General features: G+C 38.5%; 2 protein-coding genes across 2 annotated transcripts; one reads left to right on the top strand and one right to left on the bottom strand.

Moving 5' to 3' along the window:
• Positions 1-649: 649 nt before the first annotated feature.
• Positions 650-1,384, bottom strand: LOC308347067 (uncharacterized protein C12orf60; the record flags this gene model as incomplete). Its single annotated transcript, XM_080810229.1, has 1 exon — positions 650-1,384. One exon carries the CDS (start codon positions 1,382-1,384, stop codon positions 650-652), a length of 735 nt encoding a protein of 244 aa, XP_080666355.1.
• A 2,677-nt stretch (positions 1,385-4,061) lies between these two features.
• SMCO3 (single-pass membrane protein with coiled-coil domains 3) lies at positions 4,062-13,300 on the top strand. Its single transcript, XM_080811928.1, has 2 exons — positions 4,062-4,140; positions 12,259-13,300. The coding sequence occupies exon 2, from the start codon at positions 12,275-12,277 to the stop codon at positions 12,950-12,952; it is 678 nt and encodes a 225-aa protein (XP_080668054.1). The 5' UTR covers positions 4,062-4,140; positions 12,259-12,274; the 3' UTR covers positions 12,953-13,300.
• Positions 13,301-13,504: the final 204 nt, after the last annotated feature.

Raw genomic sequence — 13,504 nt, 5'->3', positions numbered from 1 at the left:
GTAGGGGTGCCTGGGTGGCTCAGTCCGTTAATCATCTGCCTTTGGCTCAGATCATGATCCAAGGGATGCTGGGATCAAACCCCACATTGGGTTCCATGCTCAGCGGGGAGTCTGCTTCTCCCTCTGCCTCTGCTGCTACACCTGCTCATGCTCTCGCTCGCTCGCTCTTTCTCTAGCCCTCTCTTAAGTAAATAAAATCTTTTTAAAAATGCAGAAGGATATTTTACATGTTTCCTGCACCTGAACAGTACTTTCTGCCAGATTATCTAGCAATAATGTTTACATTTATCTGGACTTCACACTGTAGTATCCAGAAATAGAATTACCAAGAGTGGAAATTAGTTTAAGGTTATTTTAATTATGCATTAAGATGATATTTAATGTTTAGAGACATCCCCAAATGTAATACATTACCTTGATTTTCTGAACAACGTGTCATTTTTAGTAACTGCTATGACAAGCAGGCTTTCTTTGATTAGTTTTATTTGAATAAAGCAAAACTTGAGGTAAATGGTCTTCCAGGTGACTACTCTTTGCACTTACATCCTAATATAACACCTTTCTGGCAGCAAAGGTCTTAGAACGTACTCTCAAAATTCTCAGGACATGAACTGATTTTCTGACAGAAATGAGCCCCTCTGTTGCACTCCTACTGGTCATTGGTTTTCTTGGGCACAGGAATCTTGGATTCCATGATATTTATGGCTTTTTGGAGGATCTCTAAGATTGGTGCCAGAGTTCTGACAATTTGTTCCAACTGATTTACAACTGACTCCATGGTATTCTTGAAATGTTCAGCTCTTAACACATCCTGCAATTTTTTCAAGATGTCTGCTCTACTGATTTTGGATGGACCCGGACTTTGGTTTTTCTCTGAGGTGTTGGCCTCTGATTGGTCTTCAGTGTCTTTTTGATAGAGGTCACTTAACTGAAGTTTCATGATAGGACATGTCATCAAGAGTGAAAGAGAAGATTCCAAAGTGCCAAGGATGTTACTGCTGTTCAGTGCAGCAATGATGACCGGTGTCTGAACATTCTTGAACATTTCTCTAGCTGACTGCTGCAGCTCCTTGACATTGGCACTCTTCTCAACCATAGAGCAAACCGCTGTCACAATCTTGGAACATAAAGGTTCCTTTTGCATCTGGTCGTACTTTGCCTCCAGGACACACTGCATCTCCTTAAAAACTGTGAATAGTTGTTCAAAGACATCCTTAACGTTAGCATCTTCCTTCACAGCCAGGGAGTGGATCTGGGCATTCATAGTGCTGTTAAACGATTCTATAAGTGTGTTAGTGAAGGCAACGAGATCTTGCATGTGGAAGAAAAATGTTTTGGCAGCTTGCACCAGCCTCTCTTTATCCTTTTCTGACTCTAAAGACATTTCTCCAGCACAAAAGTTTCAGCACTGCAAAGCAAAGTAGTAATCCGGATAAAAACTTAAATTATTTATTTGTCAACCGCAAAGAGACTGATCTTAAAATCTAAATGTGGAAAATAACCTCTGTCAAGGGTAGGAAAGCTACACCAGCTATGGAGCAGGAATTGATCCTGTGCTTTAATAAAAATAACAACAAAGATAATAATTAAAAGATTTTAAGCCAAGATTGAATATCATGCACTGGATTCTCAATTGGATATGCTGATATACGGAGTAACCAATTCTTAGGCATTATCCTCAATAACTATCCGATCTACTGGAGAAGATCGTACAAAGCTTAAAAATTACATAGAAGGGCTCTGTTTCTAGTTAAGATAGAGCAAGCAGACACGGTACAATCTTTTCTATGCAGTAGAATTAAAAATCCTGGACAGAATATATAAAGTAACTATCAGATAACTGAAAGGTGAGTAAAGCAGACCAAAGAGGTAGAGTACTGCACTTCAAAGATCAAGGCCCTCTGACGCCAACTCCCAAGATGTCTGTCTTGCCTGAGAATGCTTCTGTACTTTCAGTACAACTCATCCTCTTCTGCCATAGAGAGGAGTGTTGATGTCTCTAACCAATGTTCATGAGTAGAGTTCTGGAGGAGACATAAAAAGATAGGACTGTGAACATGGCCCCAGGGGTCCCAAACCAGAAATCCACAGGCAAAGTCCAACCAACAGATGTGCTTTGTTTGCCCCAACAATTGCTTGTATCAACTTCTAAATTTAAAAACTGAAAGATAGAAATCTGGATTGCTATTCCTTATTGAAAAAAATGAGATTAATTGGCAGCACTAATCCCACGCTATGAGTTAGAAAATGTGACTAGAGCTATGGCTGCCCTTTTCAAAGTGGACATTTACCATCTACACCCCATGGTCTGACACTAAGTGTTTCAACTACATGTGTCTTGTCAGTTGCTATAGGCACTGGAGTTGATTTTTTGGCCTTACCCACTAGTATAGTTTATACTAAGTAAGCTTCCTGAAATCCAAACCTCCTCATATTATCTCACAATAAAAAAACTTCAATGATTCAGTATTGCCTAGAGAATAAGATAAAATTTCCTGGCATGGCGTTTAAGATCATCTAGACTGCTCTCAATTTTCCACTACTCCGCTCACTGCTCTCACGTATATCCTGGGCCACCAGCATAATGGATTAATTTTATGCCCTGAAAATGCTCCCAACATTTTGCTAGCCCCTTTGTTCATAGTATTTCCTCCACCTGCATTCTCTCCTCCCTACCCCACCCCACACATCTATTGAAATCCTACTTGTCCATCCATACTTACTTCAGATATACTGTCTACACACATCCTATTTCCCTTTTATCCCCGTACATGGTAAGCCCCAGGATATGTCAAGTGCAAAATGACCCACTGGGACAAAAGTAAAATAATACCCCACTTAGTCGTCCTTTAAAACTACAGAGCAGCGCCTATAGATATTATGTATCTTCTAGCCGGACTCTTGGTTCTGTATCCTTTACCCACCCCATAACAACAGAAATGACTGCTATTAATGTTAAGACAAGTGGCTACCATTTAGGAAGGTTTTGCCATGTATCAAGCACTCTGCCAAATGCTTTACATGCATTATCTCATTTAATCCATATGGCAACCCATCAATTACAAACTAATACATCACACAATGAAAGCCTGGGTGGCTCAGTCGGTTAAGCGGCTGTCTTCAGCTCAGGTCATGATCCCAACATTCTGGGATCGAGTCCCACATTGGGCTCCTTGCTTGGCAGGAAGCCTGCTTCTCCTTCTGCCTCTGCCTGCCGCTCTGTCTGCCTGTGCGTGCTCGCTTGCTCTCTCTCTCTCTCTGACAAATAAATAAGTAAAATCTTAAAAAAAAAAAAAAAAAGAAGGAAAAAAATTAAATTAAGTGATTTTTCCAGGGCTACATGGCTAGTAAGTGATATTTGGGTACTCAAAATCAGGACTGTCCAATTCTAAAGCCCATGGTTTTTTTTTTCCATTAAGTTATGGGGGATGGGATGATTTTTTTGATTCTGAGGTGTCCCTGCTATAGAGTGTCCATGGAGGTGAGGACAGAATGTAGAGGGAGAAGCATGAAAGACTCTGATCTAAGCTTTAAGGGAAAGGAGTCAAGTTAGTCTTTAAGGCTTTCCTATGGTCAAGGCATTCACCAACACAGTGAGAGATGGTGATAAAGAGCAGGAAAGAAGAGCGCATGCACAAAAACCACATTTGGCTGCAAATATCTGGGGTTTTATCTCTTGAGAACAGAAACAAAGGCATCAGCAACAGATGGAGGTATGAATGCAACAGAAGGTAAAGGAAACTTATGTGTGGAATAGCTGACAAGACAGAATCACAGAACCTGGGAGCTGCGCAGAGCCATCGTCTCTGCCGAGCTGGATTAGCTCGGTCGTACAGCACTTTTCAACCATAAAGTCCATTAAGGAATAGACAGTTACATGTCTCGCTGCTTTATTCGCCTTTCAAATTAGATGACTTAATACATACTAATTTTATATTAATATAGGAAATAGAAGAATTCAGAGAACGAGGATTGCAGAAATAGTAGATAAAGCGGACAGGCAGAGGGACCCAGCAGAGACCAGCAAAGGCTGTAGGTCATCACATTCCACGGAAACATCCAGATGAAACCAGACGAAAAAGCCCTTTGACAATATTCCTAAACAACTGCTGGAACTACTGAACTCAGAAACACAGCAAGGTAAGCGATATGGCTATTTCTACTAGTATTGGTATGATATTCTGTTTCTCCAGGTTAAAGGGTATTTGAAATAACATGTCAATCTTGAATCCTAGCCATGAATATAATAAAGTCACAAAACAACTTTGTTTTAAGAGGATCTGATGGCAGCTTCTTTGTGATTATTTCTCTGAATACACCAGATACAGAAGAAAATGAACAGCTTATGTAACTGAGTAAGTCAGAGGGGAGGAGAAAGCAGTAAAGACATCAATTTTAGAAAGCACTGAGGACAAAACGACACCTGTGTATTGTTTACATGGATTGTAGCATTTCCTTTTATGTCTCTAACATCAATATAAGTACTCAGGATCTGTGAAAGAAGGAATGTACAATCTAATACTAGTTAATTTATAGAGTTTCTGCTCTCTCATAAACTATATTACATTTAAATGCTGTCTGTCTCCAAATAGACTGTTATCTTCTTGAGGGCAAAGAACATTGTCTACTCTCTCTTTTTTTTTTTTTTCCTAATATCTTAAAGCATAGAAGTAGAGGATTCTCCCCTGAGCATTTACCAAAGGCTGAGGAATGTCACTGATATTCTGCTTTCTGGTCAGAAACATTCTTTAGAACTTACATCAGAATGAGTGTCATCCCACCATCATCAACTTCTTGGTTTTGTTTTGTTTTAATTAAAGGCCAGGGTTTTAATTTAAATTAAAAGAGGAGTCTCCGAACTAGTCAGTAACTGCGATTTTCTCTTGAAAAGCTTCTGGTTTCGCCTATCCTCTACTCCCAAACTCCCAAATAAGTGAACTTCACAGGATAGCTGGACCCAATATAGGATAGTGAGGAAAGTGAGAGCAGGGAGAAACGGAAAAACTCAGAGAGCACGAATGACTCAATACTTGAGGCTGAGATGTGTTTTCTTTGTCTCTTTTTCCTTAATTGTTGCTATGGGAATAATTCAAACATACACAGAAGTGGAGATGATAAAATAATCAACTGTCATATACCCATAACCCAGCGTCAAAAATTTTCAAAACAAACCCGATCTTATTCCTCTGTAACTCTATTCCACACTCCCTTCCAGAGTCTTTGGAAGCCAGTCTCAGAGATCATGCATATCATGGCATCATTCACACACTCAGCATGTATTTCTACAGAGATCATGCGTATCATATCATCATTAACACAACACCGTGTATTTCTACAAAAGCAAAAACTCTTCTTTTTGAAATTTAACTCTGTGCTTCCCAAATTAACAATCTATATTTAACAGAACTATCTTTGGCTTCGAAACATACACAGTGCCTTGCTATAAAAATTTACTTCTGATGGTGGTATAAAAGTTTTTGGAATGCAATTTGCAATACATATCAAAAGTAATAAAAACTTTAATTCTCATGGATTATACAATTCTTCTGGAAATTTATCCTGAGGAAATAATTGAGATAATTGGAAACGGGGAAAAAACTGTGTATTAAAATGCCCACTACAATACTGTGATAGGGAAACAATTGGGTATTTATTAAATTATGGTTGATATCTTATGGAATATTTCATATAATAAAATTATTAGAAAACTAGGAATTTGGGCAGGTGTTTAAATTAATGTAAGATGAAAATATTATTACAACTTGGTAAAAATACTTACACATTTAAACAAACTTTAGGAAGGAACAACCAAAAAAATTTAAGATGGTAGGTTTATGGGTTTTTTTCTTTCTTTATTTTTGAAGTGTTTATATATTAGTTGAATTGATTTTATACTTTAAAGTACTTTTTTATCAAATCTTTTACTTACAATATCTTGATGTTATAATTCTACCATCTATCAAAACATTTATCACATGTCACTTACTCCACGAAGCTTCCTCTAATCACCTCAATATGATTTCCTTCTTTAAATTTCTATAACACTTAGCTACTGTTATTCACAAAATTATCCTGAGAATTTTTTATTTGAATATGTCATAATCAATACATTTTCACTTTGGAAAGTGATTCCTTTCCCCAAGAAACTGAAACAACTCTACAGTATCACTAAATAAATCTTAACTTTTAGAGACAATCATCAATACATCTCCACTATTTCTTATACACTCTTTGATCTTGAATGTTGATCTTCTCATTTCAAAAAAATTGACAAGGTTAGTTTCAGTGAGAATCCATTTCAGGTTAGTCTTTGTTTCCATTCCAGTTTCGGAAAAGATAATGCTGACCACTGGTATCAGCATTTCCAAGTTTCTTTTTTTGTCTGAAATAACAAGTAATGTTACATATACAATAACAGTGCATGTGATTTCCAAACTTCCTTTGGCAACAGAGCATCAGAACTCTCATTAAATTAAATTTTAAGCACCCACAGTCCAAATACAGCAACAAGCAAGCTCTGGGGCTTCGGCAAAGGCTAGGGTGAAATAAGCATGCTGGGGAGCAAGAGCGCCACCTGCTGGCGATCGATTCTCCACGAGCCTGCCTTACAGCTCTTTAGGACCTACCTCATGAACCCCGGCAACAAAATACTCAAATAACGGTAGAAACACAGCAGTTCAGCAGTGGATGCTAACTGTGCAGAGTGAACTTTTCACAGACAGCGAGCACTATCATCTGATAATAAACAATGTAAAAATCACATTTTTCACACCAATGGTGCAAGTATTAAGAACTGGATTAAGAATAACATTTAGCTACTTGTAAGCGCCAATCTTTAAAATTCATTTACAAAGTGACTTTGAAACGACTTATAAGGGGTGCCTGGCAGGCTCAGTCAGTAGAGCATGTGACTCTTGATCTCAGGGTTATGAGTTCATCCCTGTGTTGGGCACAGAGCCTAACTAAAAAGAAAAAGGGTTCTTATTTTATTCTTAGAGATTTTATTTATTCATTCCAGGGACAGGGAGCAGAGGGAGAGGGACAAGCCGACTCCGAGCTATGTGCAGAGCACAACGCAAGGCTCGATTTCAAGAACCCGAGATCCTGACCTGAGCCAAAACCAAGAGCCAGGTCTACTCAACCAACTGAGCCACCCAGGCACCCCAAAAGAAATGTTTTTTTTTAAGATTTTATTTATTTATTTGACACAGAGAGACACAGTGAGAGAGGGAACAGAAGCAGGGGGAGTGGGAGAGGGAGAAGCAGGCTTCCCGCCAAGCAGGGAGCCCTACTCCAGGCTCAGGACCCTGGGATCTTGACTTCAGCCAAAGGCAGACACTTAACGACTGAGCCACCCAGGTACCCCAGGAAATGATTTTTAAAAGACTGAATTTTAGGGGCGCCTGGGCGGCTCAGTGTGTTAAAGCTTCTGCCTTCGGCTCAGGTCATGATCTCAGGGTCCTGGGATTGAGCCCTGCATTGGGACCCCTGCTCAGCGGAGATCCTGCTTCCCCCCTTTCTCTGCCTGCCTCTCTGCCTACTTGTGATCTCTCTCCGTCAAATAAATAAAAAAATAGAATCTTTAAAAAAAAAAAAGACTGAATTTTAAAGTCAATATTTAAAAGGTCATGCCTGAAAATGTAGTAAGATAGAGAAAAGTGTGTATGGCCCAGACCTCTTTTAGGTAAATACTATATATTGTTGATAAGACATCCCTTGAGGCATGCCTAAGTAACAAGTAGGATCTTCAAGGAGGGTGACTCCAACTGATTGCAAGGCTTTTGTTTTGCTGAGTGAAGTAAACACTTTGCAAGTCAGAGCTTAATCGTCAGGGGCAATACTGGAAATGCTGCACTTTGCCAACTGTTTTTCCACGAGGTGTATAACCTCTCCTCTAAATATCAAGCATATATTTAAGAATAACAGTTTGAAAGGGAACAAATTATTAACCTTCTCTAAATTACTGAATGTTTCCATATGGCCCTAATGTTAATACATATTAACTTGCTGAAAATTTGTTGAAAATTTGAATTCACACAAATGAAGCATGAACCCTATAATTTCAAATGACATAATACTTTCAGCTCAACAAGTGGTTTGAAGTCTGGCTTAACTATTTAACTAGATTAAAAATGCCATAAAAGCAGGACCCACGTCCTTTTCGTTTTGTGTGCTCTATAAAGCTCGGCATGCTACCTTATACCTAGTAAGGTACTAGTCCATTAGATAAATTGTTACTGAATTATTAAACTGCTTCCTTCACCAGGCTCTTCAAATTTCACCTGTCCAAAAATAATTCATTAGTTTCACCTGCAAACCCTACCTCTTCCTCACCTAATTCTCTATTGTTTATCTCACCATTGGGATGAAAATAATTTTGAACTGTCCTCAGTCCTGGGAAGGTATGGTGGCAGGCCTGCTGAAGATCTAGAAGGCGTAAGGAATCCTCCCAGAGTCCTTCCCCAACACAAAAGGAGCTAGGAAGGTAAGCCCAACTCAGAAAAACACAAGTCCTTTTATGTTAGATTTGAAAAATAATTCTGAGCACATCATGACGTCTTACTCAAACTTGTTACTGACACAGAATTATAGACTGCTATCTGGAAACTGGGAGGAAGGGTATAAAAGTGCACATGTCAGGTCTTGGGGATGTAAAAGAAAGAAAATATAATTGAAAAAGTACTTGGGTCTTTGATTTCTGGTAAGACTGAAGTCTTTTCATCAATTAATTACTACCATGCTTTTACTGTCCAGAGTTGCTTGCTCATTTAGCTGTTAGATAACTACTGTTTTTCTTATTGACAGCAACAGTCATTAGAAATTCATACTTCATTTTTCCCAGTTTCTTTTTAGTTCTTTTTACATGGTCATCCTTGTTCGTCAAATTTTTGTGTGACTTTTTTCCTTTGGTTTTAAGCTTATAAAGCCTTCCTCCATATAGACATTTGAAAATTATCAATTTTCTTCTACTTTATCTCTTCTTTTTTTTTTTTTACAAATATTACACTAACTTTTTAAAATTAATTTCTAGGGACGCCTGGGTGGCTCAGTCGTTGGGCTCAGTCATTCGGCTCAGGTCATGATCCTGTGGGCCTAGGATCAAGACCCACGTTGGGCTCCCTACTCAGTGGGAAGCCTGCTTCTCCCTCTTCCAGTCCCCCGGCTGTATTCCTTCTCTTACTATGTCTCTCTCTCTCTCTCTCTGTCAAATAAATAAATAATCTTTTAAAAATTTTAAAAATAGGGGCACCTGGGTGGCTCAGTGGGTTAAAGCCTCTGCCTTTGGCTCAGGTCAAGATCCCAGGGGCCTGGGATCGAGCCCCACATCGGGCTCTCTGCTCAGCAGGGAGCCTGCTTCCTCCTCTCTCTCTCTGCCTGCCCCTCTGCCTACTTGTGATTTCTGTCTGTCAAATAAATAAATAAAATCTTTAAAAAAATTTTAATAAAATAAAATTAATTTCTAACCCCCAAAACTAGCCCATTGTACCAGGAACATTTTCAATTATTACTGATTTGAAAGTCTACACTTATTATATATTAAATGTATAGAAGAGTCTGTTTCCAGAACTATTTTGTTCCATGATTCCATCTACTCCTGCAACCTGTACTAATATTATTTTTATGATGTTTTAATATTTGGGGAAGATAAAGTCCCATCATTACTTTTTCCTGAAAAAAAAAAAAAAAGAAATCTCATCTATTAGTTTTGTTTGATTTTGTTTCAACTCTTGGAAGAAATAAAAAAGAAAATGGAGTCCTCTACATCTGTGTGGGACCTGAGTATATTTCTCCTCAAGTAAATAGCACCCTGATTTTTTATTTTATGATTAATTTGTCAAGGTGTGTTAAAACAGTAAGTTAACTAGGAAGAAAATGACCACTTGGAAGCTTTCAGCCTCCTATCCCGGAGGAAGGCTCATCTCTCCATTTGTTTATCTTTAGGTAAATAGAACCACATACATTTTCTGGAAGCTATACCTTCAGATAAAGGCAGATGATAGCTGCTAGAGATATTTTACAAGTTCTCAGGCTAAGAAAGACTTCTCTCACCTAAATATCTGAATAGGAATGTAGTTGATGATCTTCTGAATTCAAAGCGAGAAACTGGAGTTTTTACTTCATGATAATATCTGAAAACTAGGAACCAAAAAAGAAAAAGGTTGAATGGAAAATTTCTGGAAGAAAAAAAAGAAAAACAAAGTCCAGATTCATGGTTATCAAAGTACAGTTTTGGGGCGCCTGGGTGGCTCAGTGGGTTAAACCTCTGCCTTCGGCTCAGGTCATGATCCCAGAGTCCTGGATCAGGCCCCGCATCAGGCTCTCTGCTCAGCGGGGAGCCTGCTTCCCTCTCTCTCTGCCTGCCTCTCTGCCTACTTGTGATCTCTGTCTGTCAAATGAATAAATAAAAATTAAAAAAAAAAAAAAAGTACAGTTTTGCCACCCAATGGTGAGTTGGGGAATATTTAATAAATCGTCAACAATTTCTTTAAATGAAATTGAGATATTTTCTAAGTACTGTTGTGGAAATTTGTGTAACACGTGGGTGTGAGTGTGTGTGTGTGTACGCGCGCGTGCGCGCCCGAGCTGGATTTGAATCAAAGATGCAAATGAATTTCTGACTGTGATAAAGTTTACTCTATTAGGGATACCAAGGCATTTTTCTAAACTGAACAGCATAAATGATTATGTTCCCAATCCATTTAAAATCCCCTTCCTATTTCCAAATTATATCTTTATGGCTTGGAGGACAGGCTCTTTTCATGTTTACTTTCTTTTTTATTATTATTATTTTTTTTTTATTTTAAAGATTTTATTTATTTATTTGACAGACAGAGATCGCAAGTAGGCAGAGAGGCAGGCAGAGAGAGAGAGAGGAGGAAGCAGGCTCCCCGCGGAGCAGAGCCCCCGATGCAGGACTCGATCCGAGGACCCTGGGATCACAACCTGAGCCGCAGGCAGAGACCTTAACCCACTGAGCCACCCAGGCGCCCTCATGTTTACTTTCTTGAGAGAAAAATATCATTCCTTCATTCTGTGCTCGTAAGATTCCCCATATCTAGGCTAAAAGCCATGGTCTCAGAGTTGATAGGGCCCAAATTCATTAGGATGTTGTTTACTCAAGAGAGAATGTGCCAGACACCACAGAGATGTCATTCTCTCTTTTCTTCTAAGTTTCAACTAAAAATTAAAATGCCAAGCACATAGTAAGACTAAGAGTATGCATATTGTAAGATTGTTCTCACAGGCCTCAAATTTTTTAACCAAATAAACTCTGAACATGCTTGTTCCTTTTTCCTCTGCATGATACTCTAAGCCAGAAGAACAAACACAAGAAGGCTCCGGCCTGATTCATTGAATTCATTCCACCGCAAACCCTTGCTACTTACTCTTTAATACTTTCATGAAACGGCATTACTTCCTTTCTAAGGCCAATTCTAGCTAATCTTCACTGTGCCCAAGTGCATTATAAACCAGTTGAAATAATTTAACTTCTAAGCTTTACAAATGGAGACCACAGAGGTAGTCATAACCACGCTGTCCCTGCACCATGCCCCTCTCCCACAGTGAGATTTTAATCTAAAGAATTTTTAATATATACCCTTAACATGAAAATTTTTTGTAAAGATTCTGTGTGTTGCCTTTGATGTCTCCTAGGCTTAGAGAACAAATAATTTGCTTGTAAAGACATATAGAGTGACTTTAATATTAGAAATTAAGATAACAGTCTATAAACAAAATTAGACATTAATAGCCCTGTAAATTCAGAGATTTTAATATTCTTCTGGCTCTAATTTATCTTCAGATATTAGAGAAATCAATCTGGTAGGTGTATTCAGTGTGGTGAGTAGGGTCTAGAAAAATTAAGGAGTGCTGGTAATCAAGAATCAACCATATCAAACTGCAGTCTATGTCAAACCTTATTGAATATAACTTAGAAATAATCACATTTATTTATTAATAATCTGATGCTTGATAAACTCAGATTTTCTTATCTAGGATTTCTCTCTGCCAAAAAAAAAAACTAATGCCTCATTTATTGCATCGGTAGGTGGCATTGTCACCCACATTCCCATACACTGACTCTTAAGTTTCATAAAAATAATTGTTTTAAAGAACCTGTTGAATTTTCTGAGGAATTCCTTAGATAGCACAGTGCTATTTTTCTACTCATAAAGTAAAAGATTTCTTGGTCAAATGCACACAGACAGCAGGTATTTTTCAAAATTTTTAGTGAAGATTTACTACTTTATTTTTCAGACATTATATTTGAAACATGTCTCAGAGTGACTTCCTCTACCCAGAGAATCCACGGAGAAGGCAGGAAGTAAACCGTCTTCACCAGCAGCTTCTTGACTGTTTATCTGATAGCTTCCATGCTACTAATAAGCTGATTGAGGTCTTAAACATGCACTTAGGGTGCAAGTTGGCCTCTATCGAGATGAAAAGAGATGGGACCATCAAAGAAAACTGTGATATCATTATCCAAGCCATGATGAAAATCCAAACGGAACTGCAAAAGGTTGATGAAGCACTAAAAGATAAGCTAGAACCAACACTCTACAGAAAACTTCAGGATATTAAAGAAAGGGAAACAGAGAAAATTGCAATAGTACAAAAGGTCATTTCGGTCATCCTGGGAGAAGCTACTTCCGCAGCCAGTGCAGTAGCTGTTAAACTTGTGGGCTCAAACGTCACAACTGGCATCATTAACAAGCTGGTCACTGTGTTAGCTCAAATTGGCGCTTCTCTCCTTGGTAGTATAGGAGTTGCCGTTCTTGGCCTTGGCATAGATATGATCTTCCGTGCCATCCTGGGAGCAGTGGAGAAAACGCAGCTTGAAGCAGCCATTAAAAGTTATGAGAAGCATCTGGTGGAATTCAAGTCAGCTTCAGAAAAGTATCATCATGCCATTACCGAGGTCACCAACACAGTGAAACACCAAATGAAATGAACAGCCACGGTGCCACTGGAATATTTTTCTATGTCTCAATAATAGTGTTTTGCTTCTTGGATTAGGTTCATTTTCCGTTAAGTTTCCAACATGGACAGAAATATAGTTAATAAGTTGGCAAGGTGGTTTAAGAGATGCTAAAACTAGAGGACTCCAGAGTTTTGTATCAGTTGGGTCTAGACCCTGTGAGGCAAAAGATATATCCCACGATACCTTCTTACTCTGCTCTACCAGATCAACATTACATTAAATGCTATTGTAGAAGAGCAAGTGTAGGGATTACTCCTTCCTTTACTTTTTCCCCAAATTCTTAAAATTTACTCTGAATAAAGAATAACTTTCATTCCTACCACTAGCTTCAGACATCATTTAGTTCTAAGGGGATGTACTTGGTAACTTCTGCCTAGACACAAACTGTGAACCTTTGAATGAAATGGAAATACTACCATAATTTTGACCTTGAGCTTAAGCTCAATTTTCAATAAACTAGAAGAGACTGAAGTATGGGTTGTAACAGTTTACTTTAATGATCAAAGGACGCAAGGGTTCTAT

The sequence above is a fragment of the Martes martes genome (assembly GCF_963455335.1).
Source record: "Martes martes genome assembly, chromosome: 8".
Taxonomy (NCBI): Eukaryota; Metazoa; Chordata; class Mammalia; order Carnivora; family Mustelidae; genus Martes; species Martes martes.
Note: the sequence above shows the minus strand (reverse complement) of the source record. Positions and strands in the feature narration are given on the sequence as shown.